Genomic DNA, 20346 nt, shown 5'->3' on the forward strand with positions numbered 1-20346 from the left:
TGACCTTACATCCAATCAGACAACTTTCTCACAAGTAAATACATGTGATGATTGTTGAGGAATCTTAATGTAAATATGCATGGAAAGGGTTTCTGTTGTAATCATAAAGAAAAAATTGTGGATGTTATGTGGTGTGTTGCAATGCGGATGTTTTTGCTAAAATACAAAAAAACAGTCCTCATATTTTCTGCATTGTACATTTTGTACAGTACATTACCAAAAATCTGTTCTGATGACTTACATTATTTCCTTTGCTGTTTCATACTCTAACAAGGCAAAGCATCTTTCCACCTATAGTTAAATCACTGGATTATCAAAATAAATGACTAGATGTCTAACCTTTTCAATTAGTACTACTATGAGACATGAAGACTACCCAGTATGTTCAGGAAGGAATGCACCCTTTTGGGAAGCTCGGACAATCGGCCTGGTCTATCAAACAGGTGTGGAGTGGAAACAGATTTTTAGTCAACCTTTATGTAAATAGTTCTGCTGTTTCTCTGTGAAAGAATGTGCCAGCTGTATGGTGAGCTATATAGGGATGAGCTTTGTTTTGAACAAGCAAATGCAAATTTTATTTATCCACACATGACCTTTCTAACAGAGCACTCAGATTTCTATATTAGTATGGGAGATGTGACAACTTGCCCCCTGCCTACCCATGCACACTTCAACTTTTTGGTTAAAATCTGTTTATTTTACAGTCAACTTTTGTATTGGTGATGACATTGATGTTCTTCACAGAAGAACAATTTTTGTCATTCAGTAAAAGGTTCTTTAAAGAAACATTTATTTTATAATCTGAAGAATCTTTGTTCACAACAAAGAACCTTTGGTGAAACAGAAAGGTTCTTTACGGAAGCATTTAGCCAGAAATGGTTCTTCTATGGCACTATAAAGCACTTTTATTTTTAAGTGTGTGTTTACTTATTAACCCAAGAGATATATAACAGTATTACTAACCTTTTTGTTTGAATTGGGTGTTTGAAACCAACTAAAATACTGTTAAAGGAAACAAGCATTATATATTATAGTCCTATATTATATTTTAGATAAAGCCCATGTTCCAAACTTGTCCCGGTCTTCTATATGTAGACAGCACAGACTATTTACAGTGAGTATACATGGGTTTGTTTGCGAGGGGACTAATTATAGATTTAAGCAAAATAACTAAACATTTTGTAATGCTAATTTCTTATTTTTAATCTGAAAGTGCATTTGCATGTATAGCACTTTTAGATAGTGAATGTTATTTTACCAGTAGGACATAAGACATCATGGTCCTTATAATACAGTTAAAGCCACTAGAACTCTAGGGGGCAGGATGTCCTACCACGTTAGGACCACTTTGATTGAGATTAGGTAAAGGACGAGTTAAAATGTCAGAGCTATAGGGTTGTTGTGGTTAGTAAGGAGGAGGGGAAGGTTTTATGGTTATAATGGTTAGGGGGAAGGGGCAATGGGAAACATTTTAAGGCTCGTTCCTGTAATTTAATCTATGAGCCATTGCACATCTACAGCACTTTTAGGGGATACATGTGATTTCACCAAAAAGTAGTAATTTTCCTGGTTTAACACATTGTTGATTGTGGCACAGCATTTCTATCAAACCGATTGTAAAATTAGATTCAGGGAGAATTTTAGATTTAGTACTAAACAAGTGTTGGTTGCTATCAACCTATTGGGGCGGTTTGGCATACACGGTTTAGTCCCAGACTATAATGCATATTTGAGCTGCCTTAAAGTGCACCTATTTCATTGCTCAATAACAATGTTATTTTGTGTATTTGGTATACAATGTGTTGGCGTGGTTCATGGTTAAAAAACATATTATTTTCCACATACCGTACATTTTTTGCTCCAGATTTCACTCTCTTCCTGAAATGCACGCATTTGAACAGCCCCGTGTCACTGATTGGCCAGCTAATCTGTACGTTGTGATTAGTCTGAATATCTCTGACATCAGCCGGAAATGAGATGCTCCTTACCATGTTTGAAAGATTCGGTCACAATGCAATGTTAACAGGAGTTAACTTACAGGCTGAGTCTGAAGCAGGAGGAATTATGATAATTTTCGGTCTTCTCTACATCACCAATCCCAGAAAGTAAACTGCTGCCTACGATCCATGTGTTTGTTGTAGTCCAAGAAATAAGATTTAGGTTGGAGACGATAACTCGCGTCATAGTTTACTAGGGGTTTGTACCTTTTGCATATCGTTAAAGGATTAGTCAATTTTCTTAAAAAAATCCAGATAATTTACTCACCACCACGTCATCAAAAATGCCGATGTCCCTCTTTGTTCAGCCGAGAAGAAATTATGCCTTTCGAGGAAAACACTCCAGGATTTTTCTCATTTTAATGGACTTTAATGGAACCCAACACTTAACTCAACACTTAACAGTTTTTTTAATGGAGTTTCAAAGGACTTTAAACAATCCCAAACGAGGCATAAGGGTCTTATTTAGCGAAACAATTGTCATTTTTGACAAGAAAAATAAAAAATATGCACTTTTAAACCACAACTTCTCATCTATCTCCGGTCCTGTGACGTGCCAACGCGACCTCACGTATTTGCGTAATGCCGTGGAAAGCTCACGTGTTACATATATGAAACGCACATTTGCGGACCATTTTAAACAATAAACTGACACAAAGAAATAAATTTGTAACATTACAACGTCGGAACGGTCCTCTTTCTCCACACTTGTAAACACTGGGGCGTAGTTTCGCATTCATCCTCTGTGACCTCTTGACATGATGACGTATACGTGAGGTCGCGCTGGCGCATCACAGGACTGGAGATAGACAAGAAGTTGTGGTTTAGAAGTGCATTTTTTTTCTTGTCAAAAATGACAATCGTTTTGCTAGACAAGACCCTTATGCCTCGTTTGGGATTGTATAGAGTCGTTTGATACTCCGTTGAAAATGCAAGTTTAAACTGCGTAAAATCTGTTACGTGTTGGGGTCCATTAAAGTCCATTAAAATGAGAACAATCAATGTTTTCTTCAAAAAACCTAATTTCTTCTCGACTGAACAAAGAAAGACATCAACATTTTGGATGACATGGTGGTGAGTAAATTATCTGGATTTTTTTTAAGAAAATGGACTAACATGTACTAATACACACTTACAACAACAAAGGAAATGTAAAAACGTAACTCGGACAATAGGTGTTCTTTAATTTAAAAACACCTACTGACAAATTTAAATATCAGTGCCATTGTTTTGTCTCTCAAGGTGCACACAGTATTGTTTTTTGTAAGGTTTGTTTGTAAAAATTACTAAAATGTCCTAATATAACCAACCCCTAGTCCTGGATTAATCTAAACGCTGTCTGGGAAACATGTCTTTGTGTTCCTGGATCCTGGGTTAGTTGGGTAAGGGTTTAAAATACATGGATGAATGTAGTAGCCGGCTACACATGTAATAACTATAGAAATTGGCACAAAATAACTATATTTAAAAAAAATGAAGGAATGTTGTTTTGACAGGAATGTTGTTGCTTCCAGGAATGTCTTTGTAGCATGCCTGGATCCTTTCCTTAGGATTTGGTTATGGTTCAGGATAGGACTTTTTCGGTTTTATACAAGAATGTTGTTCCACAACCAGCAAAGCTGCTGATCCAGTAACACGCCTTTCTTAACAAAAAAGACTGCCCTTTAAGGGACCATCACTAATTCATGTACGACCCCGCAACCTTCAGTTTCTTACAAACGCAATAAACTCTGAGCAATCTGGATACGTCCTTCCGTCACTGGAGGTCTGCGGGGTCCTGATCGAGTGGGCGGAGCTAGTGTGTCTCGCGCTCTGATTGCGTTTTCTCCGCGGAGGGAGCGCGCACGCACTGAGATCACATCCTCGCGATGCAGCTGCCAACGATTCGAGCGCACTAGTTCATAACTCAACTCAGATTTACGACACGTACGCGACCATTTCAGGACTATAATACTGTACAGTCTACACTCGTTTTGATTTTATATCACATACGCAGGATTTCTTCCCGTCATTTGTCATCATGGAATGCGGTTTCACTTAGAAAATCCTTCTCCTTGGTGGGCTCGCGCATATTTGTCTTGGCTCTCGTGTTGGATCCCATTGAGATTTCGTGTACGAAACCGAGCGCAATGTGGGCCAGAAATGATTTCGAGGAAGGATTCGACGCGTATAAGATAGGTAAGAGACTACCGCTTTTGAAGTGACACACAATGAGCCGTTTTTATGTTAATGGGAAGGAAACGAGAGCCATGTTTGATCTCAAAGCCTGACGCGTGTGTAACGGTGCGTTTATTGTTGTTCCACGCGTCGCGTTTGACGCTGTAATCGCAACCATACGATGTACATAATCTTTTTTTGATGTGTAACGTTAGCCTATATATGTTATTATGATATTTTGCTTTAAGTGACAGGATCCACCGAGTAAGGTACGTGTATGACACGAGGGTCTCTGTTCCTTTAATAAAGGAGTCTCATTAATAATGATATATGCAGTGCTGAAATACATTGTTGCCTTGTGTATATTTGTCAGGTAGAGCTTTAAGTTTGTGTGAGATTTTAACTGAACTGTTATATTTATAACCGTGTAATGTCCTATGTGTGAAACATTTATAATTAACTTACACGACATAGTGTTTATCTGGTGGATACATGGATAGAATGCAAGTATGCATGTTTAGTACATTATTATATCAAAGAGTATTTATTTTCTATGCGAAAAATAGTGTAGTGTGTTTCTTAGATACTTTTTGAACTTTCCTATAGTAAATATTAAAGTATGACAGTATTTACTGCAGAATACTTAGTGTAAATTAACAAAGTGTAAAAATGTAAGTAGTAGTATGGCCTACTATGATTTACTACACTTTACTGTAGTAAATATTGTAGTTTATAAATTTAGTGTAGCATTAACTACACTATAGTATACTAAACTAGTTATTACAATTTGGTCTGCATTCTAAACTATTATGTACTATTACTGCACTAATTTGATAAACTACAGTGTTTACTATTGTAAAGTGGAGTAAATCATAGTATACTAAACTAGTAATTATACTTTGTTATGTATTCTAAACTATTATGTACCATTAAATGCATTACAGTATTTACTATAGTAAAGTGGAGTAAATCATAGTATACAAAACTAGTTATTACACTTTGTTATGCATTCTAAACTATTATGTACCATTAACTGCACTAATTTTATAATCTACAGTGTTTACTATAGTAAAATGAAGTAATTCATAGTATACTACAGTTTGTTATGTATTCTAAACTATTATGTACCATTAAATGCACTAATTTGATAAACTACAGTATTACTATAGTAAAGTGTAGTAAATCATAGTATACTAACTTAGTAATTACACTTTATGTATTCTAAACTATTATGTACCATTAAATACACTAATTTGATAAACTACAGTATTACTATAGTAAAGTGGAGTAAATCATAGTATACTAACTTAGTAATTACACTTTATGTATTCTAAACTATTATGTACCATTACTGCACTAACTTTATAAACTACAGTGTTTACTATAGTAAAGTGAAGTAATTCATAGTATACTTAACTAGTAATTACACTTTGTTATGTATATTATGTACCATTAACTGCACTCATTTTATAAACTACAGTATTTACTATAGTAAAGTGAAGTAAATCATAGTATACTAAACACTTTGTTATGCATTCTAAACTATTATGTACCATTAAATGCACTAATTTTATAAACTACAGTATTTACTATAGTACAATGAAGTAAATCATAGTATGCTATACTAGTAATTATACTTTGTGTATTTTAAACTATTATGTATTCTACCATTAAATGCATTTCAGTATTTACTATAGTAAAGTGGAGTAAATCATAGTATACTAAACTAGCAATAGCAATTACACTTTTTAATGTGTTTTTAAACTATTATGTGTTGTGTACCATTAACTGCACTAATTTTATAAACTACAATATTTACTACAGTAAAGTGGAGTAAATCATAGTATACTAACTTAGTAATTACACTTTGTTATGTATTCTAAAGTATTAAGTTAGCATACTATGATTTACTCCACTTTACTAAATACTGTAGTTTATAAAAATGAGTGCATTACAGTTTACTATAAACAAATGTATACTACAATATTTTTCTTTCTTTATCTTAGAATTGTCTACTTAAATCTTTCTGAAAAATGAAATGAAATATGTACCCCTGTCTAAACACTGAACACAGATGTCATTTTGCTATAAACTAATCTCTCTGCTTAATATTTCATATTAAATTGCGTAACTGTTGGTGGTCTAAATGTGCGGCTGTTACCCCATCAACAACAAGATCTATGTTTACTTATTTACAGATCCACTGTTCTGTCAAGAGAGCTAATGTGGATCATTTCATAGGAACTGGTATGAGCTTGTTATTGGTCCACGCAGGAGACCTAAGTTTAGGGTCTCTGAATCCTGAGTGATTTCAGCTGGGTCTTGGCCTCAAGCTGGTTGTAAACCTGCTGTCTCAGGCAAAGCTCAGTTTTTCACAAGATTTATAACCCCCAAAAATGCATAAGTTCGGTATGCAGGTACAGTTATAGATTCGCTGACAGCAGCAGCTGTAAGCAAAAAAGCAAGATGTTTTGAATTGTGTACTTGTAACAGTTGCGAGCAATTGTGCTAAAATGGTCTTTTAATAACACAATGTTTGACAACAATTTAAAATAGGATTTTGCTCAGCAACTTTCTGGATGTAAATCACTTATATAGAGATGTCAGTAGCTGCATTTTCATTAATATGCTTTTTCATACTTCACTTAAAAAATAAATCAGGTTAATTTACTCACCCCCGTCATCCAAAATGTTTGTCTTTCTTTGTTCAGTCGAGAAGAAATTAAGTTTTTTGAGGAAAACATTCCAGGATTTTTCTTCATATAGTGGACTAGTGGGCTTCAACAGTTTACAGTTTCAGTGCATGTTAAAATAAGGGGCCCTAAACAATCGCAACCGAGGCATAAGGGTCTAATCTAGCGAAAAGATCATCATTTTCGACAAAAAAGGGCTTTTAAACCACAACTTCTCATCTTGCACTAGCCGTGTGACGTGCCTGCACAACCTTACGTATTACGTAATTACATCGAAAGGTCACGCGTTACGTATGTGAAACCCACACTTGCAGACCATTTTAAACAATAAACTGATCTCGCTAGTTAAGACCTCTGTGCCTCGGTTGGGATCATTTAGAGGCCTTTGAAGCTGCATTGAAACTGTAAACTGTTGAGGTCCACTAAAGTCCAATATATGAAGAAAAATGCTCAAAAAACGTAATTTCTTTCGACTGAATATAGAAAGACATAAATATCTTGGATGACATGGGGGTGAGTAAATTATCCGAATTTTTTTATGAAAGTGGAGTAATCCTGCGTTATTTTCTAAGTGTCAAGAAAACTATTGTGAAATGACGGTGTTTCCATTAACCAATGTTATGCGACTAAATCGTCACTCTGTTGTCGTGATAAGTCATTCCAAAAACCAAGGCGACTGGTGTTTGACTTCAAACAGTCGACTTCCAAATCGCTCTTGCTGTATTTTGATGTTACGTGTGACGTCACAGGAAGTAAAACACACCTCTTCTGTCCTGTCCTCCAACTAAATAAACGTTTTAAAAGAACGATCATGTGGCTTTTATGCACGTCAGGTGACCTTTCAATGCAAAAAAACCTGTTTTGTGATATATTTCTTTTTCGAATTGCCTGAAAAACCACCTCAGCGTAAAAAATACTTTTTTCGATATATATTTTTATGCAATAAATATAAAATGCAATAAATATTTTATATTTTAGAGTTTATGCATTTTCAATTTGCTATTGCAATTTGGGAAATTTGAAGGGTAATAAAAAAACGCAACTAATGACGGATTTCATATTTCACGTATTTCTTGGCAGGCATTATAGAGGACAGCTCAAATAGCCGTGTCTAAACGGATTACACCTTAGAAAGATTAGACTACTAGCAGATATTAGGGGGCAAGCACTCTAGCTCAGGACTGACCATTTTGTTTGCCGAATCTCACCTTGTTTTGTCCTTCAAGGCATTTATTCTAACTTGAGAAAGCAATAAGGATAACTGACAGTGTCATTTCAGTTATGGTTTGTGTAACGGGTATGTGCAAAGCTGTATATTCTCAAAACTCAGAAATCTTGTATAGCTAGATTTGGGATCACTTGTCCTGGTTGAGGGCATTTAAGGGATAAGACATATTCTTGCATCCTGAATGGCAATGAAATTTACTTTGAATGTTTATGTAAATACATGTAGACGTTTGTGAGGATAATCAAGGTGATTTTGATGATATTGTTTATATTTTATGAAAATAACATTTTGGTGACCTTGTATCTACCTTTTCTTCTTTCTTAGGTTCGAGCACATCCTCTCCTGGATGGGTCCCAGGCTGTGACTCGGCATGGCAAGCGTCCTCTACTTCTGCTGGCATTAGCAGCCGCGGGCGACGTCACAGCGCCGCCTCGGACAGTGGCGACACGGGCATTGGAACATCCTGTTCTGACAGTGTAGAAGGTACTTTCAAATAAGCAGAAAGCTTGAGTAGCTTGAACCTGCTTTGTGAGGTGTGAGATCGTCTTTTTGTAATTTTTGCTTGGTTTTGTGGTTAGAGATTGTCTAGAAGTTCATTACAAAAGCTGCTAAAAGTCAAGAGCTAACTCCTTAGGCATTGCTTTGGTCAAACTAAACCAAATAGGATTTTTAGGCATTGGTTCTAATTTAGCCATGGCCAGCAGATATATAGATCAGAACCTTTGATGCTGTATCAGGGTAAAGTCGATACTGTCAGGGTTTTAATGCTTTTGGTTGTTGAATAGAAACTAACCACTTTGCTTTTTGAGAAGTTGTTCTGAGCAAGCAACATTTCGTAATAATATTCTCTAGAATTAGGCCAATCCTCAATGTCACTAAAATGTATGTAGGTCAGTGTGCAAGGGCTTATGGGTAGAGATTACAAGGTAGTGAGTAATAGAAATCCATTAGTTTTCTTTTCCCAAAAAATATTGCATCCAGACACTAGAAATTATGCTATTAAGCAAAAGAATATTTGTTACATTTTTCCTCCTCAAAATCCTTTTATTATGCTGTCACAATCCCAGCATGTTTTGGGTGGGTCCTAGGGTGTATTCTGGATGGTTACTCGGGAGATGCTAGATGGTTACTATGGGGATGCTAGATGGTTCCTAGGGTGATGCTAGATGGTTGCTAGGGTTCTAAATTGTTAATGTGGGATGCTAGATGGTTATTATGGTTCTAGATGTTTACTCAGGTGATGCTAGACAGTTATAAGGGTTCTAGAAGGTTACTAGGGGATGCTATATGGAATGCTGTATGGTTACTACAGGGATGCTAGATGGTTACCAGGGGATGCTAGATGGTTACTAGGGTTCTAGGCAGTTACTGTGGGATTCTAGATAATTACTTGGGTTCTAGGCAGAAAACTGTGGGATTCCATATGGTTATTAGGGTTGTAGATGGTTACTATGGTGATGCTAGATGGTTGCTTTAGGGATGCAAGATGGTTACATGGTTTATGCTAGATAATTTCTACTAGGGTGATGCTAGATGGTTACTAGGGTTCTAGGCAGTTACTGTGGGATGCTAGATGGTTATTAGGGTTCTAGATGCCTACTAGGGTGATGCTAGATAGTTGCTAGGTTTGTAGATGGTTGCGAAGGGGTTGCTAGGTGGTTACATGGGTAATGCTAGAAGATTACTAGGGTGATGCTAGATGGTTACAAGGGTTCTAGGCAGTTACTGTGAAATTCCATATAGTTTTTAGGGTTCTAGATGGTTCCTATGGTGATGCTAGATGGTTACTAGGGTTCTAGGCAGTTATTGTGGGATGCTATATAGTTATTAGGATTCTAGCTGGTTACTAAGGTGATGCTAGATGGTTAATAGGGTTTAGATGGTTACCATGGCGATGCTAGATGGTTACTAGGGTTCTAGGCAGTTATTGTGAGATTCCATATGGTTATTAGGTTTCTACATGGTTTCTATGGTGATGCTAGATGGATAATAGGGTTCTAGATGGTTACCATGGCGATGCTAGATGGTTACAAGGGTTCTAGGCAGTTACTTTGAGATTCCATATGGTTATTAGGATTCTAGATGGTTACCATGGTGATGCTAGATGGTTGCTTTAGGGATGCTAGATGGTTACATGGTTTAAGCTAGATAATTTCTACTAGGGTGATGCTAGATGGTTACTAGGGTTCTAGTTGGTTACTATGGTTTTAGATGGTTACTGGGGGATGAGGGTTCTAGTTGGTTACTAGGGTGATGCTTGATGACTAGGGTTCCAGGTGTTTACTAGGATTCTAGATTGTTACTTGGGGATGCAAGATGATTATTAGGGTTCTAGATGTATACTAGGGTAATGCTACAAGGATAATAGGGTAATGCTAGATGGTTACTAGGGGGGTGTTGGTGGTTGCTTAATAGCAATATCAAAAACTCCTCCCCCAAGTCTCTTAAATGCTTTAAATATTTTATTGTGTGGCTGGTCCAAAAAAGTAGGTGAGTACTGAGTAGCACACCTCTTTTTAACAAACCACACAATTTTATTTCTGGAGGCATCATTCATGTCAGTTACCCATATGATGCACATATGATTAAATATTTAAATCCCTAATCACAAGTGTGAGGTACAGTAATACTTTAGCTTTAGCAAACATGACTAATAACACATACTTATAGATGTTCTGTAAGCAAATAAAAGGAGCATTCATCGTTTTATAATTGATGCCTGCAGCCTTGATGGATTTGAGCTTCATACTCTATTGTATATCATGAGTGAACTCCAGCGTGAGCTCCCAGCTGGAGGCTCGCTGTCCTGCCCTACATTTTAGCGGGCAACAGTCAACATCCCCATCTCGTCATCCTTACCCCTCTTCCTGCCCTGCTGCTTCTGTTTACAGACTTTTGACGGCTGTCTGGCTCGCTGCCCTGGGGAGACGGACCACGGTCATGGTCCTATTGATCACAGCTCCCAATTTAATTGATCTCATTATTATTAGCATGGTAAATAAGCCTCTGCAGAGAGCTACGATCAAGGTCAAGCACAGAGCCGCAAGCTATTTGTGCATTCTGCTCTGGTCTCATCATTCCTGTGTGATTCGCAAACTGTATGACACAAGAAGGGAAATTTCTTACTTCCATCAAGCATGACTTTAGAAAGTTGTATTTGTGCTATAGGCAAAGCCGATCTGAATAGGAGCAATCAGCATGAGCTGGCCCAAGAAGTGGGGCAAATCTGTAATCGCTGTGTAGGAAGATCTGTGATATTGTCACATGGTACAGAAAACAGCTTTGATTATCAATGCACTGCTAGATATGTGCTAAATATTGACAAAAAATATGCACTGGATTTATCCGATGCTGTTTTAAGGCTTAAACGTGTAATTTTTGAGGCACGTCTGTCATCTAAGTGAATTGCAAAAACGCGTCTTCCATTATTTAGACAAACAGATAGTTCCAAATTGAAGCACTACGTTTAGAAATCTGCTGAAGCCAAGCTTACAAATGATTCACCAAAATAAGCCTTTTTGTTTTAATCTTTTGTTGCTGTGCTGTTATCAAGCATGTTTTTAATGTAGACTTGAAGTATTTCTCTTCTAAACCTTTATTTCAAGAAGAATAAGATATATAATCCACTTGAAAATGGGTGCTATTCTGAGAGCCACAGAAAAAACACTACATCTGCAAATAACCCTTTAGCATCTTTATTTATTAAGAGTGTGAATTTTATTTTCTTCTTAAGTGATTTAGCTTGGCCCCTTGCTTCTGATATTTTTATATTATGGCTGATGCATTTGTTGAAACACAATGTTCAGTGCTCTGTTTTGTATGCAGTACACTATCCTCCAGTGGTTTTCATAATTAGTAGACGGCCTCATTACGGTTGGTTAGAAAGTGCAGGATATCTGTGAGCCCGGGGACACGTCCTGCATCGAGGACACCCGGATTGTCATATTTCTCAGTCACTGAGAGAACAAGTGACCTCGGATGCATAGAGACAAATGCACAGTCACAGTAACCCAGGCCAACTGGATTAAATTGGCTTACAAATTCAGAACATTCAGTTCAGTCCAAACAGAAATGTTTATCTTGACTGATGAATTTGTATATGTTTGACATAATGTGGCTGTGTAGGATTTAGTTTTTATGTTGTCATGTAGATTTAATAAATTTTTTACATGTATGCATTTGGCAGACACTTATCCAAAGCGACTTACAGTGCATACATTTTAACAGTATGTGTGTTCCCTAGGTTCGAACCCATGATCTTTTGGTCTGCTAATGTATTGCTCTACCACTGAGCTATACAGGAACATCTTTATCGGCACTGATATAAAAAATTTTATCTGAAGCATATATGGTGATATAAAGAAATCTTATATATTTTGTACGAGTAATGAAAAATCACCAGAAACTACATAAAAATCATAAAAATTCTAGACTAAAAAAGTTTTCAATGCTTGTATCGCTTGAATGCTAAATTTGTCTGTGTTTTGGGCCATGCCAGTTTATACATATTAGGGATGTTAACAATTAATTAATCTTCGATTAATTGTCGATAAGAATTCACTCGATAAAACTTAATGATTGTCGAATAAGCAAGATCGTCCACGTGTGTGCTGTGCCTGTGCAAAACACATACAGCTGGAGAAAAAAAACGAAGCAGCGCGCAGAAGTTAAACTAGCCACGATCAGGGCTTTTTAATGTAATGCGAGACGATGCTGGCGGCAAAAGCAACGAAATGGCATATGCAGTGGATCTAATAGTGTCCGATACAGAAAATGCAAATACGGTTAGGATACTGAAAGCAAAGACCCTCTTCAGGGAAGCCTGCAAGATTAGCATAGCAACGATGTAACAACGACTCAGAAAGCGGGGTGAACACTAGAAAAATAACACTTGATGATAATGAACACTAGAAAAATAACACTTGATGATAATGAAACTTTTATTTTGACATGTCATACACGCATGGACTTTCATGCAACTGTTGCAGACTGCCCATGTGAGGTGGAGTTACACACTGGGCCCTATCTTGCACCCAGCGCAATTGACTTTGTCAGTGGCGCATGTATCATTTCGTATTTTGCATCGGCGCACAGCGGGGTTTTCCCTCCACAGACGCACGTCGGCAAACTAGGTAATGAACTTGCGTTCCCTGGGCGGTTCAGCGCAAAAAAGGAGGCGTGCTCCGGCGCAAACCATCTCTTATGCTATTATGCAGTTTCAAAAAACAATTGCGCTACTAACCAAAAAAAAATAGTCTAAAGTCAGTGGCGCGTTGCGCGTGGTTCATTATGCTATTTTAAGGGCGCATGCTTGACCATAATGTATAGCGTGCACAACGCGCATTGCTTATCTAATCTACACAGATGCAACAGTTATTTTTGCAAATCATAAATTGTTACAATAAAAAATATAAGATAAGGGAAATCATTAAATCATAAATTTTTACAATAAAAATATTAATACATGAACATGAGATAAGGGAAATCATTGTGGTGAGCATTGTGGTGAAAGTTTTTATTTATTTTGTGTGCCAGCGTTAAACAATTATCATGCAAATAACGATTAAAATATTTTCATAAGTTTGTTGTGTGGCTGCTGCATTACGTTTATTTTATCTAAATAATCATTAAAATGTTTTCATAAGAAACCTTAATGTATATGAACTTGATTTGTAAGTGTACTTTGGGGTTGGACCTTGCTTGCGTTTCTTGTGTCCGATTTCAAAGCCCCCAAACCCTTTCAGCGGTGAGGGTGGACGCAGCGATGTCCTCCTGTGTGCCCGGCGTGCCCGATTTATGCTGGCAAGCTTGGGATCCCCCCGTCTCCTGACATCATTGTAGTGCTTGGCGCAGCTGATGAGACAATTGCGGCTATTTCCTCTCACGCCTGTTTAACCAACGCTGATTTGGGCGGGTTTCTCCCATCCCCATACAAAACAACTTCTCTGTCTTTGACTGCTCTTACAAGAACGTGGGTCTCCTCGGCTGTGAACCGCTCCTGGCGTGCGCCTGGTAAATCCGTCATTATAATAGCAACCCGCCATGAAACTTGCGCCCTTGCGTTTAAAGGGAATGTTGGATAGCGTTCTGATTGGTTTATTTGACGTTACGCCCAAACCACACCTATGAATAATGAACCTACTTCAGACCAACCCCTTATTGATATGCGCCCGGCGCAATACTTCTTTCTCCTGCCGGGAAAATAGCAACAGCGCCCAAGATCCGCCCACAAAGCCACATGCGCTTTGCGCTTCGCACTTGCGTTTCAGATCGTTAAAATAGGGCCCACTGTGTTTATTAGTCATTATATTTTATTACAAGATAAGTTTAAATTGATGATTTTATCAAAACACCAACTACATTAAATCATTTTACAATCCCACTAGCATGTTATTTAGACAAAATAAAATATTTTAATTTGCATCAGGAAGCTGTCGTTTTTACGCACACTTTTATGTCATTGGCTATATGCCACCGCAGTAAAGGCTTATTGTGCAATAATACAGTATTGTGTTATTGTGTTAATATTACAGTTAACGATTATTTGATTGATTGATTGATCGTTAATTTAAACGATCAGCGAATATGGAAAATTGCATAAATTGACATCCCTAATAAATGGTGTAATGTTTTTTAGCGGCATCTAGCAGTGAGATTGCGAATTGCAACCAAACTCAATTTCAAAACGCAAAGAGAAGCTACGGTAGCTGCCACACGACAAACATATCATCGTCTGAGACAATGTAGGGACGAAACTAACCTAACCTTACTGTAGAAACATGACAGCGACTTCCATTTAAGGAGACCCGCGTGTATGTAGATAAAATCAGCACATTAAGGTAATAAAAACAATACAGTTCATGTAAGGTCTTTATTCACAGCTGATAATATAGTTATGTATCTTATATTACATTTCTGTCAAGAGATCCTTCTAAAAGTTACACAATGCACCTTTAAGCCTAACATATAAACATTAAGATGAAATAATTATTTTGATTTCATGGGGACTTTAAGGTAAAACAGTTTTGGGGTGAACTGTTATTTTAATACAAGCTGTCATCTTATCCTTGGGTGACTGGTGGTCTCATGACATTGTGACTGTGCTCAGATAGACCTCTCCATTCTCAAAATCATGAAAGTGTCAGGTTTTCCTGTGACACATGTCTAACCTTGATAAAGCACTTGAGATGTGTCCTTTTCAAGATTAGTTTGCCTACTTTCATCCACCTTGAAATTACCCAAGGATCTTTCCGAATTCCCTCTCTCCAAATTAGCTGCCAGTGAGTGACCTAGAACAAGGCACAGGAAATTCCTTTAACCAGGCCACCTCCCGACCCAAGTCACTAATTATACCCTCATAAGGGCAGTGGTAGTTTCTTCGTAATTACCCGGGTAGGGAGGGGGCTTGATGTCTCCGTCCGGGGGCTTTCTTTCTTACTTTGATTCTTGTTTTAAAGAAATTCGGCTTGGTCACAGGTTGCATTTTATGTTTAGATAATGGCTTCCCAAACCTATTTGTGCCTTATTAAAGACACACTTTAGGCTAATACTTTCAACCTTTATAGTAACAGTTAAACAAACAATAATTATTAAACTATTTACAATGCTATGTTGACCATACCAGACCCCTTTTAAGCTGAAAAACTTTGTTTTGACTGTCCTTAACAGCTTTGTCCTTTGAAAGTTTGCCAGGCACTATGCGTTTCTATCGGGCTCTTATGTAACAAAGCCGAGTCCAGAACGTAAGGTGTCCTCTTGCTATGCGAGGATCAAATGTGTGGAAAGGAAACCTGAGTTGCATGACTTATCAGCCAAGAATAAACACAGAGGTGCCGTAAGATTTGCAGGAAAGCATGCTTTAGATACCACTGACATATCCGTAAATACACAAGAAGCAAACTCAACAGTGACATGCTAACAGCACTATGTCAGATGTTTAATATCAGTGAGTTCATTTGTCATCAAGGGTCTTGTTCTGTTTTTGCTCAGTTGGAGATCTGAGTGCTTTACCAGTTCACAAAAGGCATTAAAATCAGTTTTACTTTCTTGCCACTATGGTTAAGAGTAACATTAATTCAATGCTATTAACCAAAATGTTCCCCAGTCTTCACCTTACATCTTATTCCCATGGGTCAAAATGTTACCCTGTATTAGATTTGGGTTAGATTAGCTCCTGGCACAGTCTGATTAGCCAGTTGGGACGAGCTTATTAGCGTTTGACTGAGAGCATTGTAATGCGGTTAGCTTTGAGTTGGGGGGGTCTATTTGCCCCTGGCCTTCTGTGCCATGTACCCAATAACCCCCCACTATTCTCAAGCATATTACATATGCCAGCTGCTCCCAACCCATCGTTTTAATGACGGCTTAAACCCTGAGTGAGAAACATTGTGTTAATGTTCTCTTCATAGTTTACACACAGGCCAAAAACATTTTGGTCAGGAAAATTGTTGGACGTCTGATAATTTGATGATGATTCGGTGCATGAAGTTATTAAATTTCATTTTTTGATCAGTTTATGAATGTATGCAAGACCTGCTTGTTAGATCCTCTTTCAGATATTTGTGAATGACAGTTTGCCTAATGGTGTTGCCACTTAAAGCAGAAAAAAGTACTTTTTTGTCTATAATGCTGCGTTCACACCAGCCGCGGTAGAGGCGTCAAGCGCGAGTGATTTCATTGTTAAGTCAATGTGAAGACACGTTCACGCGCGGCTGGAGGTCTCGTGGCGTGAACTAGACGTGCGAATGATGCGGAATTGCGTATACTGTGCCGCGCTAAACGCGATTCTGCCTCATTCGCGTGTCTAGAACTTTGGCAGAAAACATGCCCGGTTAACCAATCAGGAGCTTGCTTTAGTAGTGACATGATTACAGAAAGCGAGCGGAGTCGTAGAATCCCCTCCCATGACGTGAATTTCCGCGTGAATGTCTCAATAACTAGAATTTCACGCGCTGCTTTCACGCACGAATGAAGAGAGTACACTCAAAATGTTCAAGTATCCAACTACGCGGGGTAGACGTGAATTTGACACCTCAAACGCTTCTGCTGTGAACCCACAGTAACAGTCTGATGTTATCACAGGCAGCTGTCGGTATGTTGACGTATCTTAGCATAGCATTTGAGACTTCTTTAAAAATAGTCTCCAGTTAAGGGCTAGTTATAGTTGTGCGTAGGTCCTACGGCGTAGTTTTCGCGTCACAGGCTACAGATAACCTACGGCGTAGAGCTTACGCACGACTATAAATCGGGCTTTATGCTAAATAAAATATCTAATAGATGGGTCAGTCTTTACTTGGGGTGGCAAGTTGTCTTTCTAATTGGCAACAGATTAAATAAACTTTAAAAGCAATAAATGATTAAATATTTAATAATTGTTTTATAGGGTAAACAACATTTGTGGACAATTATTTAAAAATACATTTTTGTTTTAGATAGTTGTTTAATAAAGTTTTATGTTCATTGATGTCAACTATGGGATCTATATGGATCAAATGTCGAATGATATGATGCAACGATGCCATACATGAAAAAAATCAGTATGAGGTACCTTTATTTTGATACACTCCACATTTTCATGCATTTCCGCCAAAGCACACATTTTTTTGTTTATTGACAATACTGTCTGCTTGTGCACCAGATTGTGATGCAACAACAAAGTGGTGGTAGCAGCAAAAAGACAGATGCAGAAATATTTGTGTCGAATGCGGTCTAAACATTGATTGATACATTGATCGACATACCCCTGAATCGAATCAAAATTGTATTATAGATTATTTTGGGGTATCTGCAATTGTAACGCTGACTGAGAAAATGTATATTATATTGCATCGTGTCTAATCCAAACTACACCCCTACTGTCAACCATCTCAGACAGCTTGCCAGTGCAGGGTTGTCCAGAAAAGCCACACCATTTCACATTTTGGCAGATCCATCTGGATTTAGTAAGTGTATAAACACAAATCTAATCAATTCTGAATTAAGATTCAAGCTGGGCGTTTATTAAAAATTCATCCAAATAGGATTTTCTTTCATATATGTAAAGCGTCTGCCATGCAAATGCTGTGTGAGGATTTGTAATTACACTTGGAGTATTGCCACAATCAGACATGTAAACTCCTGTCCTGCCCTTTTTAATTCATAATCATTTTGGATTTTAACCATACCCATGTAAAAAGACAGACCAAAGTCATGTGTACCTATGTATGCATCTTGATCACCTGATATTAGAGACACTGAGAAAGTAGAACTAGTCCACTTTGTATAACTTCTGTATAACTACAAATGTCATGGCATTGTGCTTAATGTTTGAACGAGGGACCGTTGTTTATTTAATAGCTGTATGGAAAATGAGTCATATTGCTCTTAGATGAAACACGAAATCCTGTGATGTATTGCAAAAGAGATAATCCTCCAGCATTAGAGGTAACAGATAAGAGATTTGAGCTTTTCAAACACAGCAAGATGTAGTCCGGGAAAATCCAACCCGCTGAGCAGTGTTCCTAATAATGTCCTGAAGACCGGCTCACGAAAGTAGGTTAACACATCTCATTGAATTTCATAGCTCTGATTCAAAATGTAGTCTTCATATCATTTACATCAGCTGTTTATGTGATGCTCACATGATATACACAATTAATATCATTATTATAACTGATGACACTGTATGGGAGGTTTGTGCAGGTTAACGCTACAGGTAGCGATTTGATGTCTCACCAAATTTAAACTCTTAAAATGTCAGAAATAAGGAAAGATTAATGTTGAATCCACTGTAATATGTTGCTTTAGCAAAGGAAGGAAACTATTTTGTTTAAACGGCCGTTTCCTTGTATTCAAAGAAAAGATTTGGTTTACTTTTCCAGAGTGTTATCCATTTAAAACGGAAAGTTATTTTATGTAATAGCGACTTCTGCTGATTGTGGGTTTTGGCGTCTTTAAGTTACATTTCACACTGTTAAGCTCAGCGTTTGTGGATATTGTAGCTCAAGTATGCTAGATCAAGTGTACAGGGAGGTTTGACTTATTTTATTGTAAGACACTGAAGTTAAATTTGTTGTTGGAAAAAGTAGACAAAGGTCTGCTTAAAGGGGTCATATGATGTTGCTAAAAAGATTTTGTTTCGTGTATTTCGTGTAATAAAATGTGTTTACGTGGTTTTCCACATAGCGTTCATACGTTCCTCCTCTATGCCCCGCCTTTCTGAAACGTGTCGATTTTTACAAAATTCATAATTCTGAAAAGTGCATGTGCTCTGATTCGCCACTTATCCAGTGCGATCTGGTTGGTTAAATACTTCAACCATGTGACAGAAATGATATGCCCTTCACGATATTTGGAATTTTAGTTCCCAGCACAGCATCTTCACGATATGGCGGTGGCGGCAACAGTACTACATCAAGAATAAGAGTTATGGACGTTGTACACAGTACGCGGCAAGCAACCAAATCGCAGTGCGCCTACAGCTTTTCTTGAGTATTGGAAGCGTTTTGTGCAGCATTTAGTGTAAATATGTTTATCTTTAACAGCACCTGCCATGAAGAGCCGTGTCAGCGAAAGGGGCAAGATTTTGGGTGCACGAACAAGGCGTGCGGACCGAGTTCGCTTCACTTTTGTAACCGTCTCTGTTTTGCCGCTTTTCGCCGTCTTCTATTGACAATGAACTAAACACTCGCGGCTGCCGCGTATCGTGTAAAACAACCATTACCTATTTCATTGCTAAAAACAACATTATTTTGTGTATTAGTTATAATACAATGTGTTCACCTAGTTTATGGTTAAAAACACATTATTTTTCACATATCGTACATTTTTGTAGCTCCAGATATCCTTCTCTTCCTGAAACGCACTGATTCATGTAAAAAAAGTCATCGATTTGAAAAGCGCTGTGTCCCTGATTGGCCAGCTTATCTGTCTTTTGTGGTTGGCCTGAATACCTCTGCCGTCAACTGGAAATGTGACGCTCCTTACCATGTTTGAAAGATTTGGTCGCAATGCAATGCTAACAGGAGTTAACTTACAGGCTGTGATTCCAAGCGGGATGAATAATGATAATGTCGGTCTTTACTACATCTGTAATCCTAGAAAGTAAACTGTTGCCTACAATCCGTGTGTTTGTTATAGTCCAAGAAATGAGATATACGTTGGAAACGATAACTAGCATCATCGTTTACTTTGGGGGTTGTACCGGTTGTGAATCGGATAATTTGTGCTCTTTAGTAATATACTTTGTGCTAGGTATGAGACCATGTTTTATATTGTGAATATAGTCATGACT

At 37.7% G+C, this 20346-nt stretch overlaps 1 protein-coding gene across 3 annotated transcripts in view; it reads left to right on the forward strand.

Moving 5' to 3' along the window:
- cep85l (centrosomal protein 85, like) overlaps positions 1-20346 on the forward strand; it is an 87404-nt gene that overhangs the window by 6407 nt on the left and 60651 nt on the right. The window contains exons 1-2 of one of the 3 annotated variants that reach the window (XM_055187146.2): positions 3780-4175; positions 8400-8558. In XM_055187146.2, the coding sequence (XP_055043121.2) occupies positions 4127-4175; positions 8400-8558 (208 nt within the window). In that variant the 5' untranslated portion in view covers positions 3780-4126. Of the gene's footprint in view, positions 1-3779; positions 4176-8113; positions 8145-8399; positions 8559-20346 lie in introns of those variants that run through there. The other 2 variants (XM_055187148.2, XM_055187147.2) reach the window with 2 other exon arrangements.

Source organism: Misgurnus anguillicaudatus, chromosome 18, assembly GCF_027580225.2.
Source record: "Misgurnus anguillicaudatus chromosome 18, ASM2758022v2, whole genome shotgun sequence".
Taxonomy (NCBI): domain Eukaryota; kingdom Metazoa; phylum Chordata; class Actinopteri; order Cypriniformes; family Cobitidae; genus Misgurnus; species Misgurnus anguillicaudatus.